Source organism: Candida tropicalis (assembly GCF_000006335.3).
Source record: "Candida tropicalis MYA-3404 genomic scaffold supercont3.3, whole genome shotgun sequence".
Taxonomy (NCBI): Eukaryota; Fungi; Ascomycota; class Pichiomycetes; order Serinales; family Debaryomycetaceae; genus Candida; species Candida tropicalis.
This window is the reverse complement of record NW_003020055.1, coordinates 500,746-515,413: the sequence shown is the minus strand read 5'-3', so window position 1 is coordinate 515,413 and position 14,668 is coordinate 500,746. Positions and strand designations below refer to the sequence as shown.

General features: G+C 33.4%; 6 protein-coding genes across 6 annotated transcripts; 4 read left to right on the top strand and 2 right to left on the bottom strand. All coding sequences in view use genetic code 12, as the record gives it.

Moving 5' to 3' along the window:
* Positions 1 to 317: 317 nt before the first annotated feature.
* Positions 318 to 1,179, top strand: CUP5 (H(+)-transporting V0 sector ATPase subunit c; the record flags this gene model as incomplete). Its single annotated transcript, XM_002547967.1, has 2 exons — positions 318 to 331; positions 711 to 1,179. 2 exons carry the CDS (start codon positions 318 to 320, stop codon positions 1,177 to 1,179), a joined length of 483 nt encoding a protein of 160 aa, XP_002548013.1.
* Positions 1,180 to 1,438: 259 nt separating this feature from the next.
* On the bottom strand, positions 1,439 to 3,763 carry NUP85 (Nup85p; the record flags this gene model as incomplete). The annotated part of the gene is made up of 1 exon (XM_002547966.1): positions 1,439 to 3,763. One exon carries the CDS (start codon positions 3,761 to 3,763, stop codon positions 1,439 to 1,441), a length of 2,325 nt encoding a protein of 774 aa, XP_002548012.1.
* A 158-nt stretch (positions 3,764 to 3,921) lies between these two features.
* On the bottom strand, positions 3,922 to 7,176 carry CTRG_02308 (uncharacterized protein; the record flags this gene model as incomplete). Its single annotated transcript, XM_002547965.1, has 1 exon — positions 3,922 to 7,176. One exon carries the CDS (start codon positions 7,174 to 7,176, stop codon positions 3,922 to 3,924), a length of 3,255 nt encoding a protein of 1,084 aa, XP_002548011.1.
* Positions 7,177 to 8,299: 1,123 nt separating this feature from the next.
* Positions 8,300 to 11,047, top strand: CTRG_02307 (putative E3 ubiquitin-protein ligase; the record flags this gene model as incomplete). Its single annotated transcript, XM_002547964.1, has 1 exon — positions 8,300 to 11,047. One exon carries the CDS (start codon positions 8,300 to 8,302, stop codon positions 11,045 to 11,047), a length of 2,748 nt encoding a protein of 915 aa, XP_002548010.1.
* Positions 11,048 to 11,204: 157 nt separating this feature from the next.
* Positions 11,205 to 12,722, top strand: CTRG_02306 (uncharacterized protein; the record flags this gene model as incomplete). Its single annotated transcript, XM_002547963.1, has 1 exon — positions 11,205 to 12,722. One exon carries the CDS (start codon positions 11,205 to 11,207, stop codon positions 12,720 to 12,722), a length of 1,518 nt encoding a protein of 505 aa, XP_002548009.1.
* A 211-nt stretch (positions 12,723 to 12,933) lies between these two features.
* CTRG_02305 (uncharacterized protein) lies at positions 12,934 to 14,445 on the top strand (the record flags this gene model as incomplete). Its single annotated transcript, XM_002547962.1, has 1 exon — positions 12,934 to 14,445. The coding sequence occupies one exon, from the start codon at positions 12,934 to 12,936 to the stop codon at positions 14,443 to 14,445; it is 1,512 nt and encodes a 503-aa protein (XP_002548008.1).
* Between the last annotated feature and the right edge of the window lie 223 nt (positions 14,446 to 14,668).

The following is a 14,668-nucleotide window of genomic DNA, read 5'->3' as shown; positions in this document are numbered from 1 at the left end:
AAGAGAGAAAAGAGAGAGAGAAAAAAACAAACAAACCTGTTGCGACATGTGTTGCGACATTTAAAAATTAAATACGACTTTTGAGGGTCGTGCGAATGAGTTAATTAGGTAGAAGATTCAAAAAGTGATAGTCCAGCGAAAGACAACAGAAAAAAAAAAAATCTTTCCAAATAAAAACTTTGTCCAACTTTAGTCTTTTTCAGTTATAATCAATAACCCATTGCAACTATCTTTGTTTAATCACAACTACATTCTTTAGTTAGTTACATTAAATTATTGCATATTAATAGAATCCTTTATCATATCAATTAACTACAATGTCTGATTTATGGTATGTAAATTTTCATCAATTGATAAGACAAAACGGCAATGAACAAAAGGTGACAGTGAGAGAATAGAGGAAAAATAATTCAACGATACTAGACCAGTCAACATCGTGGGCAATTACACAGTTACCATAGTTCTTTCAAAATATCTAACCATCAAAGAGGATAATAGAGATAGAATAGGTATTGAGTGTCAGATAAAGTCATACCACCCAATTGATATAAACGGCCTCGCTCAACCCACGTCATTTTGAGTTGCGATAAATTAATTTTTTTTTTCTATTGGACTTGCATGGTCGCTACTTTAGAAATTTCATGTTTTGTATTATTGCTTTGTTTTTAATATTATTGATTCTAATACTAACAATGATTATTATTTTATAGTCCAGTTTATGCTCCATTCTTTGGTTCTATCGGTTGTGCTGCCGCCATTGTTTTCACATGTTTCGGTGCCTCTTACGGTACTGCTAAATCAGGTGTTGGTATTTGTGCCACTTCTGTCACCAGACCAGATTTATTGGTTAAGAATGTTGTTCCAGTTGTTATGGCCGGTATTATTGCCATTTATGGTTTGGTTGTTTCCGTTTTGGTTTCTGATTCTTTGAGTCAAAAACAAGCTTTGTACACTGGTTTCATTCAATTAGGTGCTGGTTTATCTGTTGGTTTGTCTGGTTTGGCTGCTGGTTTTGCCATTGGTATTGTTGGTGATGCCGGTGTTAGAGGTACTGCTCAACAACCAAGATTATTCGTCGGTATGATTTTGATCTTGATTTTCGCTGAAGTTTTGGGTTTGTATGGTTTGATTGTTGCCTTATTATTGAACTCTAGAGCTTCCCAAGATGTCACCTGTTAAGGGGGCTGAAGCAGTCAGTGTCAATGATCTCTTACATCTACCTTAATTAACTTTCTCAATTGAAGTGTCAGATGAAGAAATTAACAAATTACAAATATATTAAAAGAGAGAGATAGTCTGTATAGTTATCTTTATTTCTGTTTAACTTGAAACTTCAAAACAAAAAAAAAAAAAAGAAGTAAAAATTTTCGATATACATTTAAATTGTTTTTTTTTTTGTTAATTAATATGTTGTGGTTCGTATGCTTATACACTCTAATTACTCTATGAATACTTTAGCAATCTTTGCAGTTATTTGATTTCTCAAAGTTATAATTAAATTTGTAACGTCTGTTGGCAAGTTATCTTTTCCAATAATTCTTCTCCAGTCATGAACAGAAACATCATTTTCCCCAACTTTGCTAATGGAATATGAATACAATTCAGCAGCTTCTTTAGATTCCTCATCATTACAATTAGTTTCAAAACTATCTATTAATTCAATAATAACCACTAATTCAGGTAATTTGAATTTGTTTTCACCATTACCTAAGAATGGTAAAAATTGAGCAAGCAATAAAGGTGCAAATCTTTTTGGTAAATAATTAAACTGTAATAAGTGGATCAATTTTGACATTTTACTAGATACTTTAATGTCTTTGTCTGGTAAGGAAGAATAAAATTCCTTCAAAACAGCATACGGAGCAAGACATTGTTGGATCACAGGATGGATCTTGAAATTTGGATCAACTTTCCTATCAATTATATTATTTATCAATTCATCATTTACTGGTCTATTATTGACAATACTGTCAGCAAATATCATATCCCATATGATGTAATGGACCTTTTTCATTCCTTCACTATGATTTTCACCACTCAATAAAGTTGGGTCATAACAGTTAACAAAATTATTCAATGCTTCATAGTTATAACCGTCTTCTAATGATTTCACACCTGCTTGGTAATACAATTCTCTAGCTGTAGAAATCAAATTCAAATTAGCACATATCGTAAGTGCCCATTCAAGGTCATCATTGGTTTTACAATAATAATGAGGTAAGTAGCCAGCAATTACTTTTCTATTGGTGACACTTGCGTTTGTGGATCTGCAAACAACATCATTTAGTAAAAGACCAATTCCAACAGGTGCTAAATCATGAACATTCAAGCAATCAAACGCATGTCTTGTAAGGAAATATTCCGAAATGGATCTTCTATTAAGCAAGTCTTGGAAACTTGTGTTTGAAGTTATTGTCGAGTCAAAGTAGTAACTACGCAATACCAATTTTAACTCTAGCAATTCTGATACATAGGCTGCTGTTGGTGGATCTAACTCATGCAAGGTTTCCAAGGCCTTAAGATAGTTCTTCTCCAAGATGTTGATGAAACATGATTCACTTAGTTCATCAAAGTTTTCTGCATCTTCACCAAGAGTTACACTAGGTGGATGTTCAGTAATAGACATCTTGAAATATTCATCATAAACTTCGTCATTGTCTCGTATTTGATATAACGATAATGCCAAATACATTTCATACCAAGAATCACAATAACTCGAGATTGTTTTAGGAAGACCAGTGAAAATACACGCCAAATCATAAATCTGACTGACCATCAATTTATGGGCTGGTTCAGTAATTGATTCATAGCGTTCACCAGATAAAGAATCTCGGTATTCACAGGCAATTACTTTCCATTGAGCAAAGTTCCCTTTAGACGCAGATGATGTATAATCCGACAACATGATATTCATATCGTTAATCATTAAAAACAATTCGGGGCACGATTGTTCCAACTCTTGATATCCAGAGTGAGCAATTACTTCTGAGACTTGCTCAAATAATCCTCTTATAATAAGTTGACTCAAACAGGTATTCCAAAACTGTGGATGGGTATACGGTTTAGGATTATTGACCATAACATCATTAAGCAAAGAACTATCAGGTTTAGGATCAAATGTATTTACCCATGCAAGAATCAACTCCGGTTTGCGTCTCAAATCAAAATAGAAGTTATTTGCTTTAAGACATTGTAAAATATACAATGTATGTTGTAAGTTTTGGAATTCAATTGATTCGTGTTTGTCTTCTGGTGCTGAATTGATCAAAGCTTGTAAATTTTCAATAATTTTTTGAAATGATTCATCAGCTTTTTTAAACTTATAAGCCTGACTGGCGCGATATCCTGTTTCATTTGTAATTAAACCAATTGGTGAGTCATCTTCTTCTAAATCTAGTCTTGTTATATCGTCACTGGTAAGTCTTTCAATGGTTTTATACATTGAGTTGACATAGTCGATGTAACTTTGGTCAAATGAATCAACAATATCTATACTTCTCTTATATTGATCTTTATCAAACTTGAAATGTAATGAGTCAGTAGAATCCAACCATTCAGGTAAGTCAACATATCCATTATCAGCCTTGAAAATCCCTAATGGACTGGATTGATCGTTTGAATTGTTGCTTTTTGAAGACTCTTGTGAATCTGATATCCCTTCAGTTTCTGATGAAATCGAAATATCATTGCTAACTTGTTCATCTTCATCATCAGGAAGTTGAATCATTTCAATATCATCAAATTTACTGTCCAATCCTGACATTGTTGCTGTTGTATGCCTTTGTCTTGTTGATGGTTGTGCTTACTATGTAAACAAAAAATTTTCGATACCAGTCTGAAGAAAAACCAAAAAAAAAAAAAAAAAAAAAAAAATATAAAAAGAAAATCAAACAAATGAGTCGTGTACTATACAAGAAATTTCTATGAGAAAACTTCTACATACAATTGCTGCAACTTATACTTTTTGGCAATCAACTTTTTATGAGAAGAAGATATGCCATGGGGATTGGCAATAATTTCTTTCAAAATACTTGAAATAGACCTTGCATCAATAATATCATTACATTCGGTGCTTTCAGTTTCTAGAATGTTATCACTAGCCGGTTGTCGGAAACTTAACGATGGTAAGTGTGATTTATTTGAATATGATTTCAATTCATCCCAACATTCCAGTATATCATTATCATCATGGTTGGTTTCATTGAGAATATATAATTCTCCCAGAAGTGTACCAATAGCACAAATTTTTGTGGTTAATGATTGCTCTATTCCGAGTTGCACAATAGTATTAATCTGATCACCAACATTGAACCTTATAACTTTTTGGTCCAGCGAGTCTATAACACTCGTTTTCACCAAAACAACATTTCCATGAGCGTCTCCCGTAATAATATATGAATACTTGGCCTTTGAAAATGTTGAAATTGAAGTCATCTGGCCATGTGTATAACCGTCAATATTTACTTTTGTGAAACGCAACTGATTTTCAAAAGACATGTCGTCATTGACTTTAGCACGAAACAAGCCATCAATTGCATCAACTATATAAATATCATTGAATAGAACAGATTGAGACATAGTGAGTGTGGTACTATTGGTGACTGTCTTTGGTATAACCTTCCATTCCAAATCGTCATCTAAAGTCATCAAAAAAGATATGTTACCAGAACATAGATAAATGTTTTCACTCTCATTGAAAATAGATAAAGAATTGAGTTTGAATTCATCTGTTAATTCAAGTCCCATGATGCTATTGGTTTGGAGTTTTACAATTCGTCCTTCTTCAACACCAAACATAAAAACAGGTGTGTCCGAACTAGACATCAAACAAACAAAGCGATTCTGGGAAACATCAGCCGGCAACTGACAGATATCTAAAATTTCTTCCCCATCTCCTAATTTATACACATCCATTGGCTCCAATGAACCAGAATCAAACAAATGAAGTTCATTACGACAAAGCCCGTTATATTCATCCATTTTATTGTAAAGTAAACCTATCAAATAATTAGTATCCTTGATCAACAATGACTTGATGAAAAGGTTTCTTGAAAATATGCTTTGGTGTGTGCTGATATTCAACAGTGATTGGTGTTTGATATCTAATTTGTCAATTAATCCATTTGAATATACCACCACAACTTTGTTATCTAGAAATACGCCAATATCATCAATACCAGTTGATGGAAAATGACTTGGCAAATAAAAACCCAGAAGAATATCTCTCTTCAATGGGACTAAATACCTGTCATTGAAAAGGACAATATTATCTTTCCACTTGCGTACCAAATAAGCATTTCCATAAACTTTTTGTGAATGACGGTTAACTTCTCTGAGGCCATTTTGAATATCTCGACTAAAGTTAACTTGCCACCACGATTCTATCGTCAGAAGAATGATTGAAACATTTCCACTTTTATCAGCCAAAACTATCAGTGAGTCGACTATAACGTGATCTTCTTCTAAACACCCTTCATACACTTTATGTATATCTCGCGTTCCATGTCTCCAAATTTCAAACACGCCCAAGCTGCTTGTTACAAGAACTAGGCATTCATCCTTAGATATTGTAACCGCATCTACTGATGAAGGAACAAAATCGCCGTTACTGGTAAACTCTATAATTTTGTTATCGCTTTGTAATTTTATATTCTTGGATTCATTCCAGGAGATACGTGTCTTCATTTCCGGTATATATTTCTCCTGTTCCCCATCAGCATGATCTTGAAAGTACATGATTTGTTGTTCAGATAATTCCTTTATTCCCTGTGGTGGTTTAAGATCCGATGTATTGAGAATATGAGTTCCATACAGAGTATTTTGCAACATTATGGTTTCATCAATAAATCGGATACTCTCTGGTTTGAATCCTAGTTTGATACTTTTAACAATTACAAAACTACTCATTCCTGTAAAGTACTTGCGAATTTCACTACCCAGCCATCCACCTTGACATGTGTACACTTCTTTTGGGCCGGGAGTAATATCCAAAACTGGAGGACTGCCATCAATAAAAGCTTTAATATGAATATGTGGCTGAATGGGAGAGACCAGAAACAATACCGATCTAGAAAGTCTAGAACTTTGAAAAAACAAATCGCCAGTTATATGATGCAATCCATTTGAATTTGGAATGGTAACATCACCAAGACTTATCATTGATACCTGGTTGATAATGATTGTGCTAGTTGATGATGACTCTAAATCAATATATAACATATTTGATTTTCCCGATTGGGAAGTTAATAAGATTCTATGTTCATCAATTATCTCGTATGAAATATAATTCTGTTCATCGACTTTGCTGTTTCGTAAAACCAATGATTTGACAAAGTAAAGTTGATTCGACTTGTCTGAAACGGTTACATCCTGGACTTCCTTGGAGACGGTCAAGTTGTGTATTTTCTTTTCAGGGAAATAGAATATGGCTGATCTTGTCAATGCAATGTGGCCACCAACTGTCATTGGAATAATCAAAAGTGGCTCCTCTTGAAATTCAGGGAACTGTCGTACCATTCTAGATGGTTTAGAATCAGCGTTGATTTGCCAATATCTTACATAGAAAGTCGATGATATGTCTTTGTAAAGAATTGCCAAAGTTTTCTCTGGAATGCTGAGACTGATTATTTGTTTGACAATGATTCTCCCTATCGGAATGGTATCAATTGACCACCAGGAATCTGGATTACCATGTTTACGTTTCTTGGATGTCTTTGTTTCTATGATATCGGTAACATTAATTGGGTTTTTCAACTGTAGCACATGTATTGTTGAATGGAAAACGTGAAACGCAATGGAAGTGGGATTCTTTTGTTTATCGGGAATTATCTGTGGGGGATACTCAAATGCTTGTACTTGACCTTTTGTTGAAAGCTTTGACATAATCTTAATGACAACTTTCAATTCAGGGTCCACCACAATCAACCCGATGTGGAATGTTTCGTCGACGAATATTATTATATCTTGTTCATCAATATTAACTGTTGTAAATGCCAACACTTTATTTTCTAATGAGATGGATTGTAAATACTCTAGATTATTGATCTGAACTTTGTACAAATTGAATGCATGTCTAGTCCCCACAAGTAATGCAAGACATAATAACTCATTGTTGGGATGGATCACCGCTGAACCATGAACTGCGCTTTGGGTAGAAATTTCCGATAGTATTAGCATTGCAAATACTTAGATAATTTAGTGTGTTTTTATTTCTGCCTTTATAGAGGGGTCGCGGATTTCATAGATACGTTTTTTTTTTGTTTCATTGCTTCTTTCATCACTCTCACGCACACTCTCCCTCTTGCTTGCGTACACACATTTGATTTATTATTGTTTTTCTTCATTGAGCACTTTACATAAAGAGGCTATGAATATTATACACAAAAATCACCACCGCAGTATGAATTAGATTCATCTCGCAAGATAAAACTAGAATGGGGAACGATGAAAAGATGATAAAAACAAAACAATTATCATTTTGAAATACATTGTTTTCAAATGTGGGTGGGTGATATTGAGAATCAGTCCAATTCATTAGCCACCTTCCTCCTACCCCTCAAGAGATAGCCTTATTGAACAGCTTCATTTTCAATGGTGTGCACATTTACGTAAATAAAAGAATGTGTTTTATATTGAAAACCGGTACAAATGTGTACGTCAATGCGCTTATTCTATTTTTAAACTACAATGTACAAGTGAGATTTTCACTTACCATCATGGCATATCAATTCCGGATTCGATTTCTTTTTTTTTTTTCTTCTTCTTCTTCTTCTTTTAGTCTCTCAATCTTTCCCCCTTTCTTTGTATTCTTCTCTATGTGTGTCTCTGTATGTGTGTATAAATATTTCATTATCCACACTATCCCCCTTTTTTTTTCTTCTTCTAATTAATTCATTCGCTTACTTCGACACAATTTGAAACTCCGATTTGTTTAAAATAGGGTGAAAATCAAGGAGTGTGATAATCTGTTGAACTTGTCTGTATACTATTCATTCATTTCTTAGTTCCATCACTTCGTTACAGTTCTGTTCAATTTGGGTTAGTAATTGTTTTTTTTTTGTTACGTCTTTTTCATTTCCCATTTGTGTGTTTATCATCTTGCGAGTTTTTACTTTTTTGTATTTATATGATATGTCAAGACATAATAATTCCTTCAATTATTTAATGAAATCATTTTAACTCCTTGATCAGCGTACTATAATCATATATATCCTTCACTGATAGAACAAGAAAAAGTAAAGAAAAAAATAAAAAATCAAGTTGTATCTAAAAGCACATTATCCCTCGACAACAATAGAAAATGCTGCAACCGATTTCCAACTCGAAACCAAGGTCAAAATCAAATCCTAAGAATACCACGATAAACCTGAAACCACAACCAGGTAATAGTAAATTGAATTGGAATTTCAAGGACTTATTAAAACTCCCAGCAGTGTCTCCACCTGTATTAAAATCCAATAAACCAGCAACAACCCCCAATGCCATTGAATATGTCCCATTTGTATCTGATGCAAAGACTGTGTCCTCAGAGTCATCAGCAGCTTCGAATAATTCCCAATCTCATAATGTAAGCAAATGTTATTGTTGTGGAACAATTTTGACTTTCCCCAATAGAGCCAAAAAATTTAGATGCTCGGTATGTCACACAACCATGATATTGGAAGTCATCAAGACTCGAGAAAGTCAGTCACCAGCAGATACTCCCTACATGTCATATAATTATGTCAAATCTTTAGCAGATGAATGTTTCAAGAATGCCAGTTCTAGTCGAGGACAATCGAAATCATTGCATGAGATATTTCAACCATTATCAGACTACTTGTATAATGCATTCAGGCACCACGATATACTCAACAATTCTTTTAAACTACGAGCACATAGTAAAAAAGCACATCATTCTACTTCAAATATTTATTATGCAGGTGTTCGAGATGTAATTACCTTGCTTACAAAACTTCCCACAAAAAAACCACTATATTCTGCATTAAAAGGTACGAGTGAACAATTGAAAAGAATAAATGTCTATAAGAACGATTCAAACCCCTTGGACTATAGTTGGCTATTCATTGTGTTTGAAATTCCAATCTTATCACGATCATTAGTTATCAGTGATCCACGTTTGAAACTTATGAGTGACGTTCCTGAAATAAAAATGTTGAGCTATGATATCTTGAAAAGATGCATAGGATTGTTGTCATGTATTGATAGCTCAAAAGTTCTCAGTTACATGTCGAGTTGGTTTGCCAAGTTAGATCAACAGGAGTTTATAAAGAAGATTGATTTAATAAATCTTTACATTACTTTTCAGTTGAAAAAGTACTTCTATTTGGCAAATAATCCACAGATAAAGTTAGGAAACCCACCAACAGGAGATGAGACATATGTCGACAATAGTGAAACCGAATATTTCCAAAGTTTGCATTTGAAAAATCATATTGAGTCGAATCTGGATTTGCTGTCTCCTTGTCCTTTGTCTTTACCTACGGGCCAAGTTTCGACTAATCCATTCCCTCTGAAAGGAAATGGAAAGAAAAATGGTAAAGAAACGAAGGTTAAGGTCCATCAATATGGGAATGATTGGCATATCAGAACTGCATTAGTGGTTCAAGCATTATTATATCGTGCCAACAAGCTTCGTGAAGATCCTGTTCCAGTTTCAGTGTTTTATAATTCGTTGGTCGATTATGTTAACATAAAGTTGGATTTTGATTCGTGGCAAAGCAACAGAAAAACAAGGAACAAAGTTAGCAAAGCTCAGCAGAATGACTTTTGGGCTGTTATTGAGTATATCCATGGTACTGGGGTGAATAAAAGTCTCTATGATGATGCGTTATTTTACATCTGTCAATACCCATTTTTGATTTCATTAGGAAGTAAAATATCTGTTTTGGAATATGAAGCACGAAGACAAATGGAAAGAAAGGCAGAGGAAGCCTTTATCAACTCATTGGATAAGAGGGTTGTCATTGACGTTTATTTCCGTATCAGAGTAAGACGTGACCATATTGTACAAGATTCATTACAACATATAAAGATGAATCCAGATAATTTAAAGAAAAGTTTACGTGTGCAATTTATGAATGAACCAGGTGTCGATGCAGGTGGATTGAAAAAGGAATGGTTTTTATTGTTAACAAAGGAGATTTTCCACCCCCAGTCAGGAATGTTTCACAATGTGGAAGATTCGAACTTGCTTTGGTTTAATGTAATCCCAGCTGAGAATCCCGATATGTATTATCTTTTTGGGGCTATATTGGGTTTAGCTATTTACAATTCAACCATATTGGATCTACAGTTTCCAATTGCTTTGTACAAATTACTTCTTGGACGACCATTGGATCAAGATGATTATAAACAATTATATCCTGTATCATATAAGAATTTGCTTAACTTGAAGACCCTTTCAACTAGTGATTTGTTACTGTTGGATTTGACATTTGAGGTGAGTTACTCTGACATATTTGATAAAACATACACTGTTGAATTGATTCCAGATGGGGCAAATACCAAGGTGAAGATGCACAATTTGGATGAATATATTGAAAAGTATACATCATTTTTTATGAAGGATGGTATTAGAAGACAGGTTGACGCGTTCAAGACTGGTTTCAACAATGTCATTGGTGGAAATGCGTTATCATTATTCCTGCCTGAAGAAATCCAATTATTGTTATGTGGAAGTGAAGATCACGGAATAGATGTTGATGTATTGAAGTCGGTGACGAAATACATTGGTTGGAGATCACCAGAGGATGCTGCAAACTCAAAGATTATAACCTGGTTCTGGGATTACATGACAAAAATATCCAATAAAGAGAAAAAGAAATTGTTAATTTTTGTTACTGGTTCAGATAGGGTTCCGGCTACAGGTATTCAGAATCTACCATTTAAAATTAGTTTACTTAATAATGGACAAGATAGTACTCGTCTTCCAATTGCACATACTTGTTTTAACGAATTGGCTTTATATAATTATACTACAAAAGAAAAATTTGTGGAGAAATTGAATAAGGCAATAAATGAAAGTGCTGGTTTTGGAATCAAGTAATTTGATACCTTGTTGTATGTATAAATCTTACATAGTCAAAATTATATCTCAACCAGAAATAAAAATTTAGACGATAATGTGTTTTAGTTCTTCGTAAGCCTAAGCCCCCTTTTTCTTTTTTTTTAGAAAGAAAAGAAATCTCATTTTGTGGGGGACGATGACCAAACTTGTTATCTCGATACTAGACCACATGAATATCATTACTTTACTTAATTCTCTAGTTAAACAACCACCTGAAATCATCAATCTTGTTTTAGCATATATTCCGAAACCTTTTTTACCTATTTTTTTAGATTTTGCACCACTCGTTCCTTATATTTTGCCAATCATCATTCATAATGTTCGAATTCAAGAAGGATATTATAGATCTGAAGATCCAATTGATTTCTTCTCATCAGAATTTTATAATTCACCACCAGTATTTGATCTGATGGAAGATCTAGCTGAGATGGTTCAAAAATTTGACGTATATCCTAAAGATCTCGAAATGGTGAACGTTTTGGGGAAATTAGCGGAAAAGTTTCCAAGCAAACAAGATGAAAGGAGGGAAACTACATTCATGGTATGGGGTCATAAATATAAAGAAATACTTCACAATATTAGTTCAATTCATATTCTTGATCCTGTGACTGGCTCAAATTGGAATGATATGTCATTCTGCTTGACACACAGGTTTACACTTGGTTCAATTACTTATCTTTCTGAAGATTTAGAAAACATTATGAGAATTTGTCCAGAAACTTTACAAATTTTACGGTTACCTTATTACAATTTTGCTCCAAGTGATGTGTTTTTGAGATTTTATAATTTAAAGACATTAGAGATTAAGAATGCTGATCTTCGTATATTTAATTTCTTACCACCAACCACGGAAAATTTGATTATTGAAAGACTTGGTACATTGACAAATTTTGATTATGAATCAATACCTATTCTTTATAAATTGTCATATCTTGAGGTTGGAATTAGACATATTAACGACTTCCCACTTGTGACAATGAAGTTTCCAAATTTGAAATTATTCCATATTCAAAACTCCCACCACTTGTCTGACTTTGATAGCTTACATATACCAGATACTATCAATGTTCTTAAAATTGCCAGTTGTCCCAATTTGGTTAATTATACGTCATTGAAAACCTTTCACGAGTTGAGGCAAATATCAGTGTTCAATGTTCCCGTTTCCTTTGACTTGTTCAACAGCATCGAATATATTCCAAATCTAATTGAATTTTCCTTCATTCATTCATTTGAGTATGACTATTCTGAAATTTATGACTTGGACTTGATAAAGTTCCCAAAGTCTTTGAGGATTTTAGAGTTTCGAGGCAATTTTTGTATTCAATCCTGGGAACCACCAGAAAATTTGCAAAAACTTTCATTAAGAGGAACAACTTTTACTAATGGTATTAATTTTAAATTTCCAATTAATTTAAACAATCTAGTTATGTCTTCAACTAACTTGTCTACTATGGATGGTGTTCAATTTCCTCCTGGTCTAAGAGTATTAGAGATTAGGGAGAACCAAAATTTGACAACAATGATTAATACAAACTTACAGCAACTTACTCGATTGGTTGACGTCAAGATTCTTTCTAATCAAAAATTATCAAAGCTCGATAATTTTAACGAGGACTTAAGAGAAGGGGTAGTTATGGTGTATAATAATGGATGAACGATTCCGTCTCTGTTGAAATAATACTTGTTGCAAAATAAGTGTTCTCCCCCTTTTTTTTATTTTGTGTGTGTATGTGTTTATATGACCGAGATTGATCACGTGACTTCGTAAAACTTGCTGTGATGATAATAAGAAGCTTTACTCCACAATTTTTAAATACAACCCCCTGGATTTCTCTTCTCTCTTGTACCGATAATACTACCTGAAAATGGATATTAGTGATATTTTGAATAATTTGGCTAAGCAGCCTGCAGAAATAGTTAATTTAATTATTTCATACCTCCCTAAGCCGTTTCTCACTGTGTTTCTTGATTTCAAGTCTTTAGTCCCATACATAATCCCAATACTTCGTACAAAAGTTCGTATTCAAGAATGTTGCTTCGATTTGAAGGAGCCCATTAGTTTCCTTAATTTTCGATGGTATAGTGTATCTCCTGTTTTTAATCTGATTGAAGAGCTTGTACAAACCATTCAAAAGTTCGAGTTTATTCCTAGAGAAATTGAATTAGTCAATCTTTCAACTCCTATGATTACGAAGTATAAATTGTATCAATCAGGAGTTTTGGTAAATCATGAACTTGATCCTCTGGTGTCAAAATTAATGCAATGGGCTGTAAAGTATGAAGATATTTTTAGAAGTGTTTCTTTGATACACATTCTTGATGGGTTTATGAATGCAAATATTGAAGAACTTGTATTTTGCATTCAACGAGGATTTAATATTGGTACAATTGAATATTTAGGAACTATCAAAGAAAGTATCATTGAGATGTTTCCTCCAACTCTTGAAAGTTTAACGTTACATAGTTATTCTTTCAAACCAACTAAAAGTTTTGATAATTTCCAAAGTTTGAAATCAATAAAAGTGGCAAATGCAGATTTGAATATGTTCTACCACTTACCCCCTTCAATAGAGGAAGTGATGGTCTCAGATCTTCGCACACTGACGGTACATAATCCGATGGATCAACCAGGTGTTAGTCTTGTCAAGTTACGAAATTTAACCGCAGGCATTCAAGTTGCTGGTGAATTTTCACTGGTTGCAAAAATATTTCCAAATTTGGAATCATTTCATATACGAAACTCCCGTATTGATGATTTTGATGAATTGGGTTTATCTAATGATATAAAGGTTTTGGAGATTGATAGTTCTCCCGGATTGGTTAATTGTTTAAAAATCGAAAGATTCACCCAATTAAAACAATTAGCAATGACAAATATGCCATTTCGAAGCAACATATTTGAAAAAGGGGTTAACTTATCAGTATTGACTAAACTTTCATTTATTCAATCATGTGATTTTAATAGAAACTTCAAATATGAATTGGATCCATTGAAGTTTCCAGAAACATTAAAAAGTCTTGGGCTTCATGGTCATTTTTACATAAACACCTGGACTCCACCACAAAACCTCCAAGAGTTGATACTAAGAGGAACATATTTCTCCAATGGGTTCACCATTTTGTTGCCTCCCAATTTGAACAGATTATTCATAGTTTCAACAAACTTACATGATTTAGATCATATCGAATTTCCAGGAGGTTTGAGAGAACTTGATATACGTGCTAATGAATGGTTAAAATCAATGGTTGACACTAATTTGCATCAACTTACTCAATTGGTTAGATTTGATATATCATTCAATCCTTGTTTGACAAAATTTGACGAACCTGATAGGAACTTACGATGTAAAAGACTATACAATCTTACTAGCGTATAAGAATTCTCAATCAATATATGTTCACGCACCAATATTGAACTTAACAAAGTAAGCCCAAGCAGAAAAAAAAAAAAAAACCAGTAACAATTAAAAACAGTGCGACTCCAGCCAATAGAAACAAATGAAAAAAAAATTGTATTGTTTTTGGGACTGCACAAAGTGACAAATTGTTAAACAGACAAATAAAAAAAAAGGCTTCATTCAATGAAAAAAATAAAAATTA